Below are 20,456 nucleotides of genomic sequence, written 5' to 3'. Positions count from 1 at the left end.
TGGCTGAGTGCGCTAAGGCGTTCTGTTATGGTGCCATCAAACCCAGGTTCAACCCCTGGTCGGAGCGAAAAAGTTTTTCAAATTGTAAAAAATTAGATAATAGGAAAATAATAGTGTAATAAAAAATATGATTGAAACAAAAATGAAATTGGTTGAACAAAATTTTTTTTTCGCTTTTTAAATTTCTTCATTCAAATTAACTTCCAGTGCACCACTTCTAAAGCAATGCAAAGGATCCAAAAAGGGAGTACTTCCGTCCTATGACAAGCTCATGTAAAATTCATTGGAGATGATCCAAGTTTGCACTACTTCCGGATCACAGATTGGATCCCCAACTACTTTTTTGGAAGGTCTTTTTTTGTTGGGTTCCGGATCCATAAAGCATATTATCATTATTTTTTTTGCCACACATTTTTTTTGCTGGGATGCGATTAAGCGATTACTTGCACAATTCCAGAAATTCATGTCCCCATGGTCATGGATAAATAATCCTTTATTAAAAGGTAGCAATGACGACATTGTTAGTAAATATTGAACACAAATTGATTATATATGCATATTAAAAATGATTATTTAAGTCATAAAAAGCAGGCGATATTGTGGGCCCAGAGATAGGTATTTACTTGTATTTGGTAATATTGTATTGTCCTACTATTATATGAGGCTAAAGGCTAATAAGCTTTCCTTAGTGGTTTATTGTTCAAACTTTGAAACCGCAAAATTTTCTCCTATACAATATTTAAGCTTTGGAATAAAATCCTGTTGAGCTGACCTAAAATTCAATTTTATTTATTAGTCAATCTATTGTATCTATCAGTCAGTATATTCAAGTTCGTTCGAAAATCATTTATCCGGAAATAGAAAATAGAGAAATTTGCTATTACCTAGAAATTAAAACGAAAATCCATAAAAGCAAAAAATGTATTGTCCCACTATAGAAGATGTTCCATTATATGGTAATAGTTTGCAAATAATGAAATTTTGGTCATTTCTTTTGCGGCACAATTGGCGTCGGTATTGTAGTTTGATACCCTATATTCTTATAACCATATCACAATTTGTCGATATCTTCATAAGTACAGAGGCTATGGATGCTTTGATACGTAATGCCTATTTGGCAGTATTATTTTTCAATACCACACTAAGAGCTTTGGTGGTATGTGCAAATCGTTCACAATTTGAAGAATTTTTGGAACGAATACGTTTGTTATATATTGAACTAATGGTAAGATTATGATTCAGAAATTGAATAAAAAAAATATATCAAAGTGTATGAACTAAATTTTGTTAACCAATAACCCACAACTACGAAATACAATAAAAAAACGAAAAAAAATACACTAGTTTACACTGGAAATGGACATTTGATAAGAGGTGACTTTTCTTATGTATTATGAACTGCTAAATTCGAAAAAAAAACATGTTAAAAATTTATTATGGAACAGTTATATTTATATTTAGTTTTTCGCTATTTTTTCACTAAACAAATTATATCTGGAGTTAGAAATGTCCGATTATATCGTTGATGGTACTTAAATGAAAGGTATAGACATGGCGAATAATCGTGGATATGTGATAAGTTAAGTGGTTTAAAAAATATCGATGCAGAAAGGGCAAATTTTCAAAAAAAAAAAAATCATATTTTACAGTGACCCTTTTCCGAAAGAAAAACGACCCAAAAATGACAAAGTTATAAGCAATTGAGTGAACAAATCCGATGTTAAAACATACAAATACGAGCCGCTTACCCACGCAAAAATGCCTTTTTGTAAGTTGCTCACAAAATTATAAAAGATTTCGGGAGTTGGTATCACTGCATAAAGCAGACTTAACAAATAAAAGAACATCAACGGATTTTCACAACATATGCTTTAGAGAGAACACTCTCTCAGATTTTGAAAACTCAAAAGTATTGGGACAGAGAGAAGAGAACAAAAACAAGAGACACACTAGAAACATTAAGAATGCTACAACAAAACACGAACACGAAAAAAAGACAAAGGCAAGGCTCATTCGGAGCAATGTCTTTTTGTTTCCCTTACTTAACGTCATATATGTTACTTTGTATAATATAGTGTGGTTTAAAAACTGTGTCCGATATAATATTTCTAAGATAGAGATATAGACAGGATAACAATCCACAAACATACAGACAATTGAGAAAAATATAAAGATACTATACAAATAAAAATAATGTACAGAGTGACTGATATGTATTGTAATATATTTTTAATTTTATTGCTCACAAGCATAAGATGGAAATAAGATCAATCTTTGGAATCAGTTTAGATTTGTTCGAATTGTTACGAATTATTGCCTTAGAAAGGCCGACGAATCCATCACACGCTGCACAAAAGAAGTTCTGCTCTGTTGGAGCCCATTAGAAACGCGGATGTCACGCCGATTTCACAAATTTAAGTAAATAATTTTAGATAAATTGAAGAAAATTTATTAGACATAATTCATTTTTATACCCTCCATCATAGGATGGGGGTATATTAACTTTGTCATTCCGTTTGTAACACATCGAAATATTGCTCTAAGACCCCATAAAGTATATATATTCCGGGTCGTGGTGAAATTCTGAGTCGATCTAAGCATGTCCGTCCGTCCGTCCGTCCGTCTGTTGAAATCACGCTAACTTCCGAACGAAACAAGCTATCGACTTGAAAATTGGCACAAGTAGTTGTTATCGATGTAGGTCGGATGGTATTGGTACTTTTACGTATAGCCCCCATATAAAGGGACCCTCAGATTTGGCTTGTGGAGCCTCTAACAGAAACATATTTCATCCGATCCGGCTGAAATTTGGTATATGGTCTCTAACAACCATGTAAAAACTGATCCACATCGGTCCATAATTATATATAGCCCCCATATAAACCGATCTCCAGATTTGGCTTGCGGAGCCTCAAAGAGAAGAAAATTTCATCCGATCCGGCTGAAATTTGGTACATGATGATGGTATATGGTTTCCAACAACCATGCAAAAATTGGTCCATATCGGTCCTTAATTATATATAGCCCCCATATAAACCGATCCCCAGATTTGGCTTGTGGAGCCTCTAAGAGAAGCATATTTCATCCGATCCGGCTGAAATTTGGTACATGATGTTGGTATATGGTCTCTAACAATCATGCAAAAATTGGTCCACATCGGTCCATAATTATATATAGACCCCATATAAACCGATCTCCAGATTTGGCTTGCGAAGCCTCAAAGAGGAGCAAATTGCATCCGATCCGGCTGAAATTTGGTACATGGTATTGGTATATGGTCTCTAACAACCGTGCAAAAATTGGTCCACATCGGTCCATAATTATATATGGCGCCCATATAAACCGATCCCCAGATTTGGGTTGCGGAGCCTCAAAGAGAAGCAAATTTCACCCGATCCGCTTAAAATTTGGTACATGATATTGGTATATGGTCTCTAACAACCATGAAAAATTGGTCCACATCGCTTCATAATTATATGTAGCCCCCATATAAACCGATCCCCAGATTTGGCTTGCGAAGTCCCCAAGAGAAGCAAATTTCATCCAATCCGGTTGTAATTTGGAACTTGGTGTTAGTATATGATCTTTAACAACCGTGCCAGAATTGGTCCATATCGGTCCATAATTATATATAGCCCCCATATAAAACATTCTCCAGATTTGACCTCCGGAGCCTCTTGGAGGAGCAAAATTCATCCGATCCGGTTCAAATTAGGCACGTGGTGTTAGTATATGGTCGCTAACAACCATACCAAAATTGGTCCATATCGGTTCATAATCATGGTTGCCACTAGAGCCAAAAATAATCTACCAAGATTTTATTTCTATAGAAAATTTTGTCAAAAGTTTATTTCTATAGAAAATTTTGTTAAAATTCTATTTCTGTAGAAATTTTTGTCAAAATTTTCTTTCTATAGAAAATTTTGTCAAAATTTTTATTTCTATAGAAAATTTTGTGAAAATTTTATTTCTATAGAAAATTTTGTTAAAATTTTATTTCTGTAGAAAATTTTGTCAAAATTTTATGTCTACTTTGTCAAACTGAATTATATACGTATTGGATCGATCTTTTTTGATTTAATATATACCACGTATGGACTTACATACAATTTAGAAGATGGTGTTAGGAGGTTTTAAGATACCTTGCCATCGACAAGCGTTACCGCAACTTAAGTAATTCGATTGTGGATGGCAGTGTTTAGATGAAGTTTCTACGCAATCCATGATGGAGGGTACATAAGCTTCGGCCTGGCCGAACTTACGGCCGTATATACTTGTTTTTAAATTCGGTTTCTTTGGCTTTAACGGACTATTACTTTATTTTTTGGTATTACTTCATTTTTTCATCCTGACGTTTCGTTAGTTTGTTTCCAACTTTCTCAAAGGATATTTTTTATTTGAAGAACTAATAACGAAATGAAAACAGTTTACTTTAAAAACATTTTTTTTTTCAATTTTCCACAAAATAAACTTACTATATTACACACCAAAAAAAAAATGTGAACCCTATAGTTCACTAAAGCTGATTTAATTCTATTTTAGTTCATGGAATTATTACGTTTTAATAAAGTTTCCAGGACGTTAATAATTTTTTGCTAACGTTAGTTAATAAAACTAAAATAGAGGAAAAAATTATACACAAATGAAGTATAAAGATTAACTAAATTCGGGTCTCCCACAAAATAGTTCAGAATTTCTTAAAATTTGTAAAATTTACCAGTAATTAGCCCGTCATGAACTTCGTATGGTACTAAAGACATTTTTGCAATTTTTAACTCCAATTTGTATACCCTCCACCATAGGATGGGGGGTATATTAACTTTGTCATTCCGTTTCTAACACATCCAAATATTGCTCTAAGACCCCATAAAGTATATATATGCTGGGTCGTGGTGAAATTCTGCGTCGATCTGAGCATGTCCGTCCGTACGTCTGTTGAAATCACGCTAAATTCCGAACGAAACAACCTATCGAGTTGAAACTTGGCACTAGTAGTTGTTATTGATGTAAGTCGGATGGTATTGCAAATGGGCCATATCGGTCCACTTTTACGTATAGCCCCCATATAAACGGACCCCCAAATTCGGCTTACGGGGACTCAAAGAGAAACAAATTTCATCCGATGTGGCTGAAATTTGGTACATGGTGTCAGCATATGATCTCTAAACCGATCACCAGATTTGACCTCGGGAGCCTCTTGGAAGACCAAAATTCATCTGATTCAGTTGAAATTTGGTACATGGTGTTAATATATGGCCTCAAACACCCGTGCAAAAATTGGTCGAAATCGGTCCATAATTATATATAGCCCCCATATAAAACGATCCCCAGATTTGATCTCCGGTGCCTTTTGGAGAAGCAAAATTCATCCGATCTGGTTGAAATTTGGTACGTGGTGGTAGTATGTGATATTTAACAGCCATGCTAAAAGTGGTCCATATCAGTCCATAATCATATATAGCCCCCATATAAACCGATCCTGAGATTTGGTTTTGGAGCCTCTTGGAGGACCAAATTTCATCGGAGTCAGTTTTGGTACATTGTGCTAGTATATGGCCGTTAACAACCATGCCTAACTAGGTCCATATCGGTATATAGTTATATACAGCCCTCAGATAAATCACAAAAAATTGGTCCATATCAAATTCATAATTGTATATAGCCCCCATATAAGCGACCCTCATATTTCAATTCTGGCTCTCTACCACGTATGGACTAACTCACATTTTAGAAAACGATGTTAAGAAGTTTTAAGATACCACAACCCAAGTAATTCGATTGTGGATGACAGTCTTTCGTAGAAGTTTCTACGCAATCCATGGTGGAGTGCACATAAGATTCGGCCAGGCCGAACTTACGGCCGTATATACTTGTTTTCCTTCAAACTTCGAAATTTTCTTTAACAAGTGAAAACAAGTATATACGTCCGTAAGTTCGGCCAGGCCGAAGCTTATGTACCCTCCATCATGGATTGCGTAGAAACTTCATCTAAACACTGCCATCCACAATCGAATTACTTAAGTTGCGGTAACGCTTGTCGATGGCAAGGTATCTTAAAACCTCCTAACACCATCTTATAAATTGTATGTAAGTCCATACGTGGTATATATTAAATCAAAAAAGATCGATCCAATACGTATATAATTCAGTTTGACAAAGTAGACATAAAATTTTGACAAAATTTTCTACAGAAATAAAATTTTAACAAAATTTTCTATAGAAATAAAATTTTCACAAAATTTTCTATAGAAATAAAAATTTTGACAAAATTTTCTATAGAAATAAAATTTTGACAATGATGAAAATTTTATTATGAACCGAATAAAATGTCAACAAAATTTTCTCTAGAAATAAAATATTGACAAAATTTCCTATAGAAATAAAATTTTGACAAAATTTTCTATAGAAATAAAATGTTGACAAAATTTTCTATAGAAATAAAATTTTGACAAAATTTTCTATAGAAATAAAATTTTGGTAGATTATTTTTGGCTCTAGTGGCAACCATGATTATGAACCAATATGGACCAATTTTGTGTGATTGGACCAATTTTGGTATGGTTGTTAGCGACCATATACTAACACCACGTGCCTAATTTGAACCGGATCGGATGAATTTTGCTCCTCCAAGAGGCTCCGGAGGTCAAATCTGGAGAATGTTTTATATGGGGGCTATATATAATTATGGACCGATATGGACCAATTCTGGCACGGTTGTTAAAGATCATATACTAACACCATGTTCCAAATTACAACCGGATTGGATGAAATTTGCTTCTCTTGGGGACTTCGCAAGCCAAATCTGGGGATCGGTTTATATGGGGGCTACATATAATTATGAAGCGATGTGGACCAATTTTTGCATGATTGTTAGAGACCATATACCAACATCATGTACCAAATTTCAGCCGGATCGGATGAAATATGCTTCTCTTAGAGGCTCCACAAGCCAAATCTGGGGATCGGTTTATATGGGGGCTATATATAATTAAGGACCGATATGGACCAATTTTGCATGGTTGTTGGAAACCATATACCAACATCATGTACCAAATTTCAGCGGGATCGGATGAAATTTTCTTCTCTTTGAGGCTCCGCAAGCCAAATCTGGAGATCGGTTTATATGGGGGCTATATATAATTATGGACCGATGTGGATCATTTTTTACATGGTTGTTAGAGACCATATACCAAATTTCAGCCGGATCGGATGAAATATGCTTCTGTTAGAGGCTCCACAAGCCAAATCTGAGGGTGCCTTTATATGGGGGCTATACGTAAAAGTGGACCGATATGGCCCATTTTCAATACCTTCCGACCTACATCGATAACAACTACTTGTGCCAAGTTTCAAGTCGATATCTTGTTTCGTTCGGAAGTTAGCGTGATTTCAACAGACGGACGGACGGACGGACGGACGGACGGACGGACATGCTTAGATCGACTCAGAATTTCACCACGACCCGGAATATATATACTTTATGGGGTCTTAGAGCAATATTTCGATGTGTTACAAACGGAATGACAAAGTTAATATACCCCCATCCTATGATGGAGGGTATAATAAAAAATATTTTTTTTGTTGGAAATGAAATACTTTATATTATATTCGTTTCAATATAAATTTTTATTACATAAAAATGGGGAGCCACCGTGGTGCAATGGTTAGCATGCCCGCCTTGCGTACACAAGATCGTGGGTTCGATTCCTGCCTCGACCGAACACCAAAAAGTTTTTCAGCGGTGGATTATCCCACCTCAGTAATGCTGGTGACATTTCTGAGGATTTCAAAGCTTCTCTAAGTGGTTTCACTGCAATGTGGAACGCCGTTCGGACTCGGCTATAAAAAGGAGGTCCCTTGTCATTGAGCTTAACATGGAATCGGGCAGCACTCAGTGATAAGAGAGAAGTTCACCAATGTGGTATCACAATGGACTGAATAGTCTAAGTGAGCCTGATACATTTGGCTGCCACCTAAACTAACCTACATAAAAATTGTTAAAAGTATTATTTTATATAATTATTTTATTTTGCTTCAAGAATCATCACTTTTATTGCAATAATGTATATACAAAAATATTTAGGATTCTCGTAACCATATTAATTTTTTAAACACATTTTTTGCCAGTTTTTGTTGTTATATGTATCATTCTGTTGGCATAAACATTTTGTTTATAGAAAAATATGGAAAAAACAAAATATTTCTGTTTTTTTTTTTCACTACAAAAACTTTAAACATTTTTCTCAATTATTTTAAGGTGATTAAATTTATATGTTTCGTTTAATTTTTTTGCAGCAATCCGATGACCAATGGGTTAGAAGAAAATTACAAGAGACCACATTGGCAGCTAATTCAATAGCGAAAATAAATCTGGTCATGGGAATATGTTCGGTTATCAGTTTTTTGTTATACCCCATATTTGCCACAACAAAAGGTGAGTTACTCAAATCAAAAAAAAAAAAAAAAAAAAAAAAAAAAAATCGAAATGAAATTTTAGACAAGAATATTTTTTACAAAAAAAAAGTAAAATAATTTTTGATAAAAGAGCCCTTTGTATGTTAAGGAGGATTAAAATTCTTAGGACATAAACTATTGCAATTTTTTTTAATACAAGTTTTAGTGAAACTACCTAGTTTGGAAGTTCTTCCAAAGGCATAGCTTTAAAAGCACTTCCAAAAGATGTACCCCCATAGATGTTCTTTATTTTAACTACACAGGAAGTTCTTTTAATTCAATTATTTATAACTCGTTTTTTTCTTATTTTTAATTGGTAAGTTTAATTTGTTTTTCAAAAAGGTTAAAAACAGAGTAAGCATTAATAAAATGGTACAAATTATTGAAAATTTGCCGAAAAAAGATCTAAATCCATTCAAGAAATATTGCGAATTTTTCGAAATATTTTAAACGTTTCACCCAAGCGTTAGCATGCATTAAAAATTATAAAAAAAAATTAAAAATTTTTTTATTTGGCAAAATATGACATATTTTAATTCACATCCAAAACACTGAATTCGAATCACAGCGTAAGAAGTGGTGCAAATTCAGTGCAACGGTTGTTGAAAAGGCGGACATCCGTCCTATGACAAGCTCATGTTAAATTCATCGCTTCTGCGCCAATTTTCCAAAAAGAACATTTTTAAGAACATTTCCAAAAAGAACATTTTGAGAGAAGTTCACCACTGTGGTATCACAATGGACTGAATAGTCTAAGTGAGCCTGATACATCGGGCTGCCACATAACCTAACCTAACCTAACCTACTACTTTGTTGCAAACGGCCGAATCTTATGTACCCTCCACCATGGATTGCGTAGAAACTTCTACGAAAGACTATTATACACAATCGAATTACTTGGGTTGTGGTATCTTAAATCGTTTTCTAAATTGTGAGTTAGTCCACACGTGGTATATATTACACAAAAAGGTATGTAAGTCTACAAATAATTACGAATCGATATGGACTTTTGCACGGTACGTAGGGAGCCAGAATTGAAATATGGGGGTCGCTTATATGGGGGCTATATACAATTATGAACTTGATATGGACCAATTTTTGTGTGATTGGGGATCGATTTATCTGAGGGCTATAGACCGATATGGACCTAGTTAGGCATGGTTGTTAACGGCCATATTCTAGCACGATGTACCTAATTTCAACTGACTCGGATGAAATTTGCTCCTCCAAGAGGCTCCAAAACCAAATCTCGGGATCGGTTTATATGGGGGGCTATATATGATTATGGACTGATATGGACCACTTTTGGCATGGTTGTTAAATATCATATACTACCACCACGTACCTAATTTCAACCAGATCGGATGAATTTTGCTCTTCCAAGGGGCACCGGAGGTCAAATCTGGGGATCGGCTTATATGGGGGCTATATATAATTATGCACTGATATGAACCAATTCATGCATGGTTGTTGGATACCATATACTAACATCACGTACCAAATTTCAACCGAATCCGATGAATTTTGCTCTTCCAAGGGGCTCCGGAGGTCAAATCTGGGGATCGGTTTATATGGGGGCTATATATAATTATGGACCGATGTGGACCAATTTTTGCATGGTTGTTAGATGCCATATACTAACACCATGTACCAAATTTCAGACGGATCGGATGAAATTTGCTTCTCTTTTAGGCCTCGCAAACCAAATCGGGGGATCGGTTTATATGGGGGCTATATATAATTATGGACCGATGTGGACCAATTTTTGCATGGTTGTTAGAGACCATATACTAACACCATGTACCAAATTTCTGCCGGATCGGATAAAATTTTCTTCTCTTAGAGGCCTTGCAAGCCAAATTTGGGGGTCCGTTTATATGGGGGCTATACGTAAAAGTGGACCGATATGGCCCATTTGCAATACCATCCGACCTACATCAATAACAACTACTTGTGCCAAGTTTCAAGTCGATAGCTTATTTCGTTCGGAAGTTAGCGTGATTTCAACAGACGGACGGACGGACGGACATGCTCAGATCGACTCAGAATTTCACCACGACCCAGAATATATATACTTTATGGGGTCTTAGAGCAATATTTCGATGTGTTACAAACGGAATGACAAAGTTAATATACCCCCCATCCTATGGTGGAGGGTATAAAATAAAAAACAAATAAAAGCGTAGTTATTTTAGTGAGAATAACATGCCAACAAAATAAAAATATCTCTCAATGTGAGAATAGAATTGAGATGAATAAAATTATCATTGTATATGTGAGATAAGTAGAGTAATATTAAGATAGATCAAAGTGAGAATAGAATTGAGATGCAAAAATTATCATTGTATATGTGAGATAAGTATAGTAATATCCAGATAGAACAATGTTAACATGTGAAGTCACATAAATACATAATAACATTTTATGAGAATTTTAATATAAAATAAAATTTAATAATGCTGTTAATGAGTTTGGCTTTAATCAGCACTGCTACATTATTTTTTATTTTTATTTACAGTTCTACCATTTGGCATCTATTTTCCTGGAGTGAATAAATACGAATCACCATTTTATGAAATATTTTTTATTTTACAAATCATATTGGCTCCGATTGGCTGTTGTATGTTCATACCATTTACGAATTTAATTGTGGCTTTGATCTTATTCGACATTTTAATGTGTAAAGTATTGCAGCGTAAACTAAGGCATTTAAAAGATAATAATTCGCCAAATGTCCGAAATATAATTATTTGGTGTATTGAATATCAAACGCAATTAATAGAGTAAAAAAGACAATAAAAATGTACTAAGGAATAAATAAATTAATAATATTTTTATATTTTTTCAGCAATGTTCGCATCATTAATAATATGACCACTTATACATTTTTATTGGAATTTTTAACCTGTGGAGCCATGTTATGTGCCATGATGTTCACATTGGTCACAGTAAGTTGAAATGCTTTACTTTTTCTACCATAGGATAAGTCTTGCATTTAAAGGGTCATAGGTTCAATCCTGTGTTTCGGGCGAAAACGAAATAATTTTTCAGTGGCTTTTTAACTCCACTCATTAAGTGGTTTCACACACAATATCCTGTGTTAGACATAACATAGTATCTCTCAGAAAGAGATAAAGATAACAATTAACAATAATATACAGTGGTTTTAAAACTGTGCCAAGCATATTATTTCTGAGAATGAGATATAGACACCATTCCAAACCACAAACAAACAAACAGTTCAGAAAAAATAAAGATACGATACAAATAAAACTAATGTACAGAGTGGCTAATATGTAATGTAACAAAATAGAGTGCTATACATTTTTATATTCTGATATAACATAAGATCAATCTTTAAAATCAATTTAGATTTGGTCGATTAGCAATCTTTGACACGTATTATGATCTTTAAAAGGCCGACAAAGCCATCACACGTTGCACGAAAGTAACTCTGCTGTATTATGGTCACGGTTGCCACAATTGGTAGAATTCTACCATAAATGGTAGATTTTTTACTGTTTGGTAGGTTGGTAGAATTGTATATTTACGTTTTGGTAAATTTTGCAAAATATACCTCTCCAAAGAAGAGGTACATCACAAATTTTCTATAGAAATAAAATTTTGATAAAATTTTCTACAGAAATAACATTTTGAGAAAATTTTCTATAGAAATAAAATTTTCACAAAATTTTCTATAGAAATAAAATTTTGACAAAATTTTCTATAGAAATAAAATTTTAACAAAATTTTCTATAGAAAAAAAATTTTGACAAAATTTTTATAGAAATAAAATTTTGACAAAATGTTCTATAAAAATATAAATTTGTGAAAATTTTTTATAGAAATAAAGTTTTTAGAAAATTTTCTATAGAATTTAAAATTTGAGAAAATTTTCTTTAGAAATAAAATTTTGAAAAAATTGTCTATAGAAATATAATTTTGAGAAAAGTTTCTATAGAAATAAAATTTTGAGAAAAAATTCTGTAGAAATAAAATTTTGAAAACATTTTCTACAGAAACAAAATTTTGAGAAAATTTTCTATAGAAATAAAATTTTCACAAAATTTTCTATAGAAATAAAATTTTGCGAAAATGTTCTATAAAAATATAAATTTGTGAAAATTTTTTATAGAAATAAAGTTTTTAGAAAATTTTCTATTGAATTTAAAATTTGAGAAAATTTTCTTTAGAAATAAAATTTTGAAAAAATTTTCTATAGAAATAAAATTTTTAGAAAAGTTTTGTATAGAAATAAAATTTTGAGAAAAGTTTCTGTAGAAATAAACTTTTGAAAACATTTTCTACAGAAATAAAAATTTGACAAAATTTTGAAAACATTTTCTATAGAAATAAAATGTTGACAACATTTTTTATGGAAATAAAATTTTGAGAAAATTTCTTATAGAAAGAAAATTTTGAGAAAATTTAGTATAGAAATATAATTTTGAGAAAATGGTCTATAGAATTAAAATTTTGAGAAAATTTTCTATAGAAATAAAATTTTGAGAAAATTTTATATAGAAATAAAACTTTGAGAACATTTTCTATAGAAATAAAATTATTATTATCATAGATTTTTTTTGGATCGAGTGGAAACCGTGATTTTGACAAAATTTTCTATAGAAATAACATTTTGCAAAATTTTTTATAGATATAAAATTTTGACAAAATTTTCTATAGAAATAAAATTTTGACAAAATTTTTTATAGAAATAAAATGTTGACCAAATTTTCTATAGAAATAAAATTTTGACAAAATTTTTCTATAGAAATAAAATTTTGACAAAATTTTCTATAGAAATAAAATGTTGACCAAATTTTCTATAGAAATAAAATTTTGACAAAATTTTTCTAAAGAAATAAAATTTTGACAAAATTTTCTAAAGAAATAAAATTTTGACAAAATTTTCTATAGAAATACAATTTTGCGAAAATGTTCTATAGAAATAATAATTTGAGAAAATTTTTTATAGAAATCAAATTTTTAGAAAATTTTCAATGGAAATTAAAATTTGAGAAAATTTTCGTTGGAAATAAAATTTTGAGAGAATTTTCTATAAAAATAAAATTTTGAAAAAATTTTCTATAGAAAAAAATTTTGAGAAAATATTCTATAGAAATAAAATTTTGAGAAAAGTTTCAGTAGAAATAAAATTTTTAGAACATTTTCTATAGAAATAAAATTTTGACAAAATTTTGAAAAAAATTTCTATAGAAACAAAATTTTGAAAAAAATTCTTATAGAAATAAAATTTTGAGAAAATTTCTTATAGAAATAAAATGTTGACAAAATTTTTTTTAGAAATAAAATTTTGAGAAAATTTTTTGAAACCCTCAGAAATGTCACCAGCATTACTGAGGTGGGATAATCCACCGCTGAAAAACTTTTTGGTGTTCGCTCGAAGCAAGAATCGAACGCACGACCCTGTGTATGCAAGGCGGGCATGGTTAGATTATGTGGCAGCCCGATGTATCAGGCTCACTTAGACTATTCAGTCCATTGTGATACCACAGTGGTGAACTTCTCTCTTATCACTGAGTGCTGCCCGATTCCATGTTAAGCTCAATGACAAGGGACCTCCTTTTTATAGCCGAGTCCGAACGGCGTTCCACATTCCAGTGAAACCACTTAGAGAAGCTTTGAAACCCTCAGAAATGTCACCAGCATTACGCAGGTGGGATAATCCACCGCTGAAAAACTTTTTGGTGTTCGGTCGTAGCAGGAATCGAACCCACGATCTTGTGTATGCAAGGCGGGCATGCTAACCATTGCACCACGGTGGCCCCGTCGTGCAAACATATTTTGCTTCAAGCATATATATTTGCAGGGTTGGTCCAAACAAAATATTGTTTGTATTGTTCAAACATATTATGTTTCACATTAGGGCATACAATGGTAGAAAAAAAAAATTAATGACATTTTCTTTGTGTGGATATATTTTTAAGGCGCCAATTGGTTACTTCCATTATTTTATTTGCAGCATACTCTCTAGGTCTCTCTCTTTCTAAACACATACATGTTTATAGGCTATTTCTAAATTAATATATGTTTGCATCTAAGCATATTATATTTACAAACATTTTATGTCCGAAACATAATATGTTCTAACATATTAACAAATATCTACCAAACATGTTATGTTAGTTTATGAACATTATATGCTTGCACTTAAAAATATTGTGTTAAAAAATTTGAGTTCCAAACATATAATTTTTACACCCAAACATATGAAAAACAGTCTTTTTCGTCCGTGTAGTCTGCCGCCGTAATGTTTGTCTGCACAATGCTGTCTTTAGGACATTTTCGCCATTATATTCGCATTAATTTTTACCCAATGTTTGATGAATACGAGCTGGGATCGGCCATCGGCCTTTAAGGGGGCCTACATTATTACCATTGCACGCAGAGAAGGAATATGATCACGTCAAACATGTTTCAAGAGCAAAATGTTATTTTTTTATGGTGACCATGTAACATGTTTGTCACTAAAATGTTATTTTCTCGTCAAATATTAACTACTTGCCGAAATCAGATACATGATTTCTGAGGAAATAACATGGTTGCGAAAACCATGTTACATGGGTCACCACCCAAAAATAACATTTTGCTTTTAAAACATGTTTGAGGTGATCATATTGCTTCTCTGTGTGTGGCGGCGCTTGAGTTCTGGTGACCAATCTAATCTGGCAAGTAAACCCAATCAATTTGGAATGACTTCTCGTGAGAGAAAACCAAATTCCGCACCTGTTCACTGTGTTGCAAGCGAAGCAACTACTTGGCTCTTTCCAGACTAAATTTTCCTGTACATTGGTGAAAAGGGCAAAACACTTTTTGGAGCTTCATTGGCTTTAATCCAGGCTCTTTTTCAATATGTGTTGCAAACGTTCTGGCGATATGTTCGGCTCATTAGGAAGTCATCTACCACTAATCAAATTTCTTATCTTTTCGGATCATTTGTGGTGTTCACTTTTTTGTTTACTTTTTGGAGGCGATTCAACACTGCCAGTATGACGGTCATGAGCGAAGAAAGAAAAAATATATTCACATTTAAATTCTAGAGAGCTCTAACGGTGGCCACTTGTGGGTCTTCAGCCATTTGAAAAGAAATCTCACCATCGCGCTTAATTTGCATCACGAACAACTTTATTTTAGAAAACAATATATCAAAATGCTTTTGTAAGCTTGTAAACAAACAAATGAACTATCACTGGAATACATTTGTTTGTTTTCAGACGAGCGGTTTAGCAACAGCGGATAGCAACATGATGTTGGTTACAATACAAATCAGCTAAAACTGTGTCATGCACAGTATTTCTCAGAAACCATTCAATTAATTCAACCATTCACAATAATAAGCAGTTCTTTTAAAACTAGCAGCAATCCTTTCATTATTGACAATTAAAACATACTAATCCTGCCTCATGATAGAGAATTATGAGGGAAGTTATATGATTTGCCGAATTTAGTCGATTTGTTCCTATTTTCATATCATGTTTGTTTAAATAATTTTCTATTTTTTTGTTTCTTTTTTTATTTTCAGGTGGAGACCATAAGTCAAATGCTATTGATATGTATTTACATTTTAATGATTTTTGCCCAGAGTACTGTCCTCTATTACTTTGCTAATGAATTGTTTGATGAAAGTATGAATGTAGCCATTGCTGCTTATGAAAGTGATTGGTTTCATTTTGATATTCAAACACAAAAGATTTTGAAGTTATTGATTTTAAGATCACAGAAACCATGTGCAGTAAGAACTAATAATTGCATCTCTCTATTCATAATAATGAAAATATTTATTTTTGAATTTGTTTCAGATCTTGGTTGGCCGTATATATCCCATGAACTTAGAGCTGTTGCAGTCTTTACTCAATACCACCTATACATATTTTACCTTATTAAGAAATGTTTATGGATAAGAATGCAATTAAATGAAATGTAATTAATAAATAAACAATTTAATAATGTCTTTATGATAAGATGAAACCCAGAGAAAGCAACACTGTAAGGTTTTAGATATAACAATAACATTATTGTTACTTTCAAAAGCAACAATTTTAGTCAAGGCAAATTTCTAAGTAGTTTTTCTCGGTTATGCGTATTTCTGCAATATTTGGAGTATGGTACAGAATTTGAACAACAAACAGAGCATATTGGCATCACTTCTCTTCAGCATATTTATGATGTGTGTGTGTGTGCCTATGTGTTAGAAGCAGAAAATACAAGAGAAAGATTTTACAATTCATTGTGGTGGAATATGATTGGTGTGTTGAGTATATGGATCGATGGAATTTTTGCTCTCTCCCTCTCATATTGAATGCAATATGAGTACGTACTGGGATGTACACTCTTGCGAGTACTCCCTTTCATTTTCTGGTAAAAAAACGTATTAAAATTAATGGGGAGTAGTTGTGTTGAAAAACTGATAACTAAAAATGATGCCTACATTACTTCTAAATATATGCTATGCTGCGGAATAATTTCACTTTTGCCCTTTGCATTTCATTTATTTCTTTCGATATTTGTATTAAATAAATTCCTTAATCCCACTGACAATTAGTACTTCATATTTCCACTCGAGACACTATTTAAAGTTTTAATGATATGTGCATAGTTATGTAGCCACAAATATTTTTTGAAGACCAAACTGTCCCGACTCTCCTAATAAGAAGACTTCAGGGGATTTAGGATTGTTTGAGTGATGCGTGATGTGACAAAGTAATTTGCAAATTTTAACTTTGTTCTTACTTTGAGGCATCATTCCAAGACTAGACTAACAGGATGGATGGGCAAAAAATGGAGATGTCCCAAATATGATGGCATGAATGAATGTCTATGAATAGTTATACACTCGAAAAAGTTAATTTTTTTGATCATATAAGTTTAAATAAAATATTTATTAAATGTCAATAGGTTTATTAAGCTTGAGATCTTAGTTTCCTTTATTTATTTTTAATCCATCATTCCTAATATTTCGCAATTATCATTGAATTGCTTCTTCAGAGGCGATTTGATATATGAGCCAATGATCACAAAACAATTATTATTCTAATGGGGCATCACTGCTCTCGTCTACTTTATCTATTGCACTGTTGCATAAAGTAAGCTACAAGTGTAGCTTAACCAACAGAGGAAAAGAATGTTTGTCAAATTTATTTGGGCAAAGCCCTATAGACTGCAAAATGGTTGGATGGACGCACGTTTCGAAATTACCACATTCCTCATCAGCATCCTCTACTTGCAGCAAAACTATCAACCAATTATCAGAATAAATTCGGGCAGTTCACTAAACCCAAAAGTAAACCACACTTGAACCTTCCGAAAAAAGGTTTTACATGATAGCCGGCTTATACCGAAATAAATTCTCTTTTCCTTTGCCACCGCCAAATCATCAATTTGAGCGCAGTTGGCTGGGTTTATTTTGAGCGTGCTTCCTCTTTCTTCATTCGTGTTTTGTTTTTTTATTGTGGGTTTTTTCTTTAATCATTGTTGCTGTTTTTTTATTTCAGCTTAAAAACATGCATTGACTAAACTACAAGTGTAGCTTAACCAAAAGAGGAAAAGAAACAATAACAAAACAAAACGAAGGAAAAAATTTTCTCTAGAAATAAGAATTTCACAAAATTTTTTATGGAAATGAAATTTTTACTAAATTTTCTATAAAAATCAAATTTTCACAACATTTTCTAATGAAATAAAATTTTTACAAAAATTTCTATAGAAATAAAATTTTGACAAAATTTTCTGTAGAAATAAAATTTTGACAAAATTTTCTGTAGAAATAAAATTTTGACAAAAATTTCTATAGAAATAAAGTTATGACAACATTTTCTATAGAAATAAAATTTGGACAAACTTTTCTATAAAAACAAAATGTCACCACAATTTTTCTATAGAAATACAATTTTGACGACATTTTCTATAGAAGTAAAATTGTGACACAATTTTCTATAGATATAAAACTTTCACAAAAATTTTCTATTGATATAGAAGTTTGAAAAAAATTTCTACAGAAATAAAATTTTCTTTAGAAATACAATTTTGATAAAAAATTCTATAGAAATAAAATATTGAAAAAAAATCTGTAGAAATAAAATTTTGAAAAAAAAAAATTATAAAAAAAGTAAGATTTTGGAAAATGTTCCCCCGATTTGGCTTGCAGAGCCTCTAAGAGAAGCAAATTTCATACGATCCGGCTGAAATTTGGTACATGGTGTTGGTATATGGTCCCTAACAATTATGCAAAAACTGGTCCACATCGGTCCACAATTATATATAGCCGCCATATAAACCGATTCCAAATTTGGCTTGCGCAGCGTCTAAGAGAAGCAAATTTCATCCTATCCGGTTGAAATTTGGTACATGGCGTAAGCATATAATCACTAACAACCATGCAAAAATTGGTCCACATCGGTCAATAATTATATATAGCCCCCATATAGACCGATCCCCCGATTTGGCTTGCGGAGCCTCTAAGAGAAGCAAATTTCATCCGATCCGGCTGAAATTTGGTACATGGTGTTGGTATATGGTATCTAACAATTATGCAAAAACTGGTCCACATCGGTCCACAATTATATATAGCCGCCATATACACCGATTCCAAACTTGGCTTGCGCAGCGTCTAAGAGAAGCAAATTTCATCCGATCCGGTTGAAATTTGGTACATGGCGTAAGCATATAATCACCATGCAAAAATTGGTCCACATCGGTCAATAATTATATATAGCCCCCATATAAATCGATCCCCCGATTTGGCTTGTGGAGCCTCTAAGAGAAGCAAATTTCATCCGATACGACTGAAATTTAGTACATGGTGTTGCTATATGGTCTCTAACAACTATGCAAAAATTGGTCCACATCGGTCAATATTTATATATACCCCCATATAGACCGTTCCCCCGATTTGACCTCCGGTGCCTTTTGGAGAAGGAAAATTCATCCGATCTGGTTGAAATTTGGTACGTGGTGGTAGTATATGATATTTAACAGCCATGCTAAAAGTGGTCCATATCAGTCCATAATCATATATAGCCCCCATATACACCGATTCCGAGATTTGGTTTTGGAGTCTCGTGGAGGACCAAATTTCATCCGAGTCAGTTGAAATTTGGTACATTGTGCTAGTATATGGCCATTAATAACCATGTCTAACTAGGTCCATATCGGTCTATAGTTATCTATAGCCCTCAGATAAATCGATCCCCAATCACACAAAAATTGGTCCATATCAAGTTCATAATTGTATATAGCCCACATATAACCGACCCCATGTTTAAATTCTGGCTCTCTACGTGTCGTGCAAAAAGTCCATATCGATTCGTAATTATATGTAGACTTACCTACACATACCTTTTTTGTCTAATATATACCACGTATGGACTAACTAACAATTGAGAAAACGATGTTAAGAAGTTTTAAAATACCACAACCCAAGTAATTCGATTGTGGATGACAGTCTTTCATAGACTGTCATGGAGGGTACATAAGATTCGGCCTGGCCGAACTTACGGCCGTATATACTTGTTGTATTTCGCTTTAGTTGGGATTGTATTGAGTAAATAGTTTGAGAAACATTGGATTGGAGAACATTCATAGAGATAGATAACATTGGAGATAGTGAGTTAAAAACATTCACAATAATTGAATTATATGGGATGGGAAAGATGGAGGAGTTAGATAGGGATTGGCCTTTAGGGTTTTGAATTATCAGAAAATGTGTTTTTTTTTTAATTTTTTATGTTTTTAATTATCAATTGTAATAAAAAGAAAATCTTTCGTACAATAAAATTCGTTATTGTCTAGAACTCTATTTAGCAATATAATTCATTATATTCAAAATTTGAGCGCTTGACACGATAGTTATTATCCTTGATAGGATAGTCGTTATCCTATATTATTAACTCAATATTTTGTTGGGTGTACCTTTAGTAGTTTAACAATTTCTTCTGTGCAATTTTCATACACATTTATAGATTCGATGCTTAATGGATATCCTT

At 32.7% G+C, this 20,456-nt stretch overlaps 1 protein-coding gene across 1 annotated transcript; it reads left to right on the top strand.

The window, feature by feature from the left end:
• The first annotated feature begins 847 nt into the window (after window positions 1–847).
• On the top strand, window positions 848–16,426 carry LOC142226782 (odorant receptor 30a-like). Its single transcript, XM_075296991.1, has 6 exons — window positions 848–1,225; window positions 8,296–8,434; window positions 10,973–11,237; window positions 11,303–11,402; window positions 15,998–16,207; window positions 16,275–16,426. The coding sequence occupies exons 1-6, from the start codon at window positions 920–922 to the stop codon at window positions 16,374–16,376; spliced, it is 1,122 nt and encodes a 373-aa protein (XP_075153106.1). The 5' UTR covers window positions 848–919; the 3' UTR covers window positions 16,377–16,426.
• The last annotated feature ends 4,030 nt before the right edge of the window (window positions 16,427–20,456 follow it).

Source organism: Haematobia irritans, chromosome 2, assembly GCF_050003625.1.
Source record: "Haematobia irritans isolate KBUSLIRL chromosome 2, ASM5000362v1, whole genome shotgun sequence".
NCBI lineage: Eukaryota > Metazoa > Arthropoda > Insecta > Diptera > Muscidae > Haematobia > Haematobia irritans.
The sequence above is the reverse complement of the archived record's forward strand: the minus strand, read 5'-3'. Positions and strand labels throughout refer to the sequence as shown.

Excerpts from the sequence above, each read along its gene's own strand:
- LOC142226782 (XM_075296991.1), top strand. The coding sequence starts at position 920 with ATGTATTGTCCCACTATAGAAGATGTTCCATTATATGGTAATAGTTTG. Across the intron at positions 1,226-8,295 it reads TGTTATATATTGAACTAATG|CAATCCGATGACCAATGGGT; the intron begins GTAAGATTATGA and ends ATTTTTTTGCAG. Across the intron at positions 11,403-15,997 it reads TGATGTTCACATTGGTCACA|GTGGAGACCATAAGTCAAAT; the intron begins GTAAGTTGAAAT and ends TTTTATTTTCAG.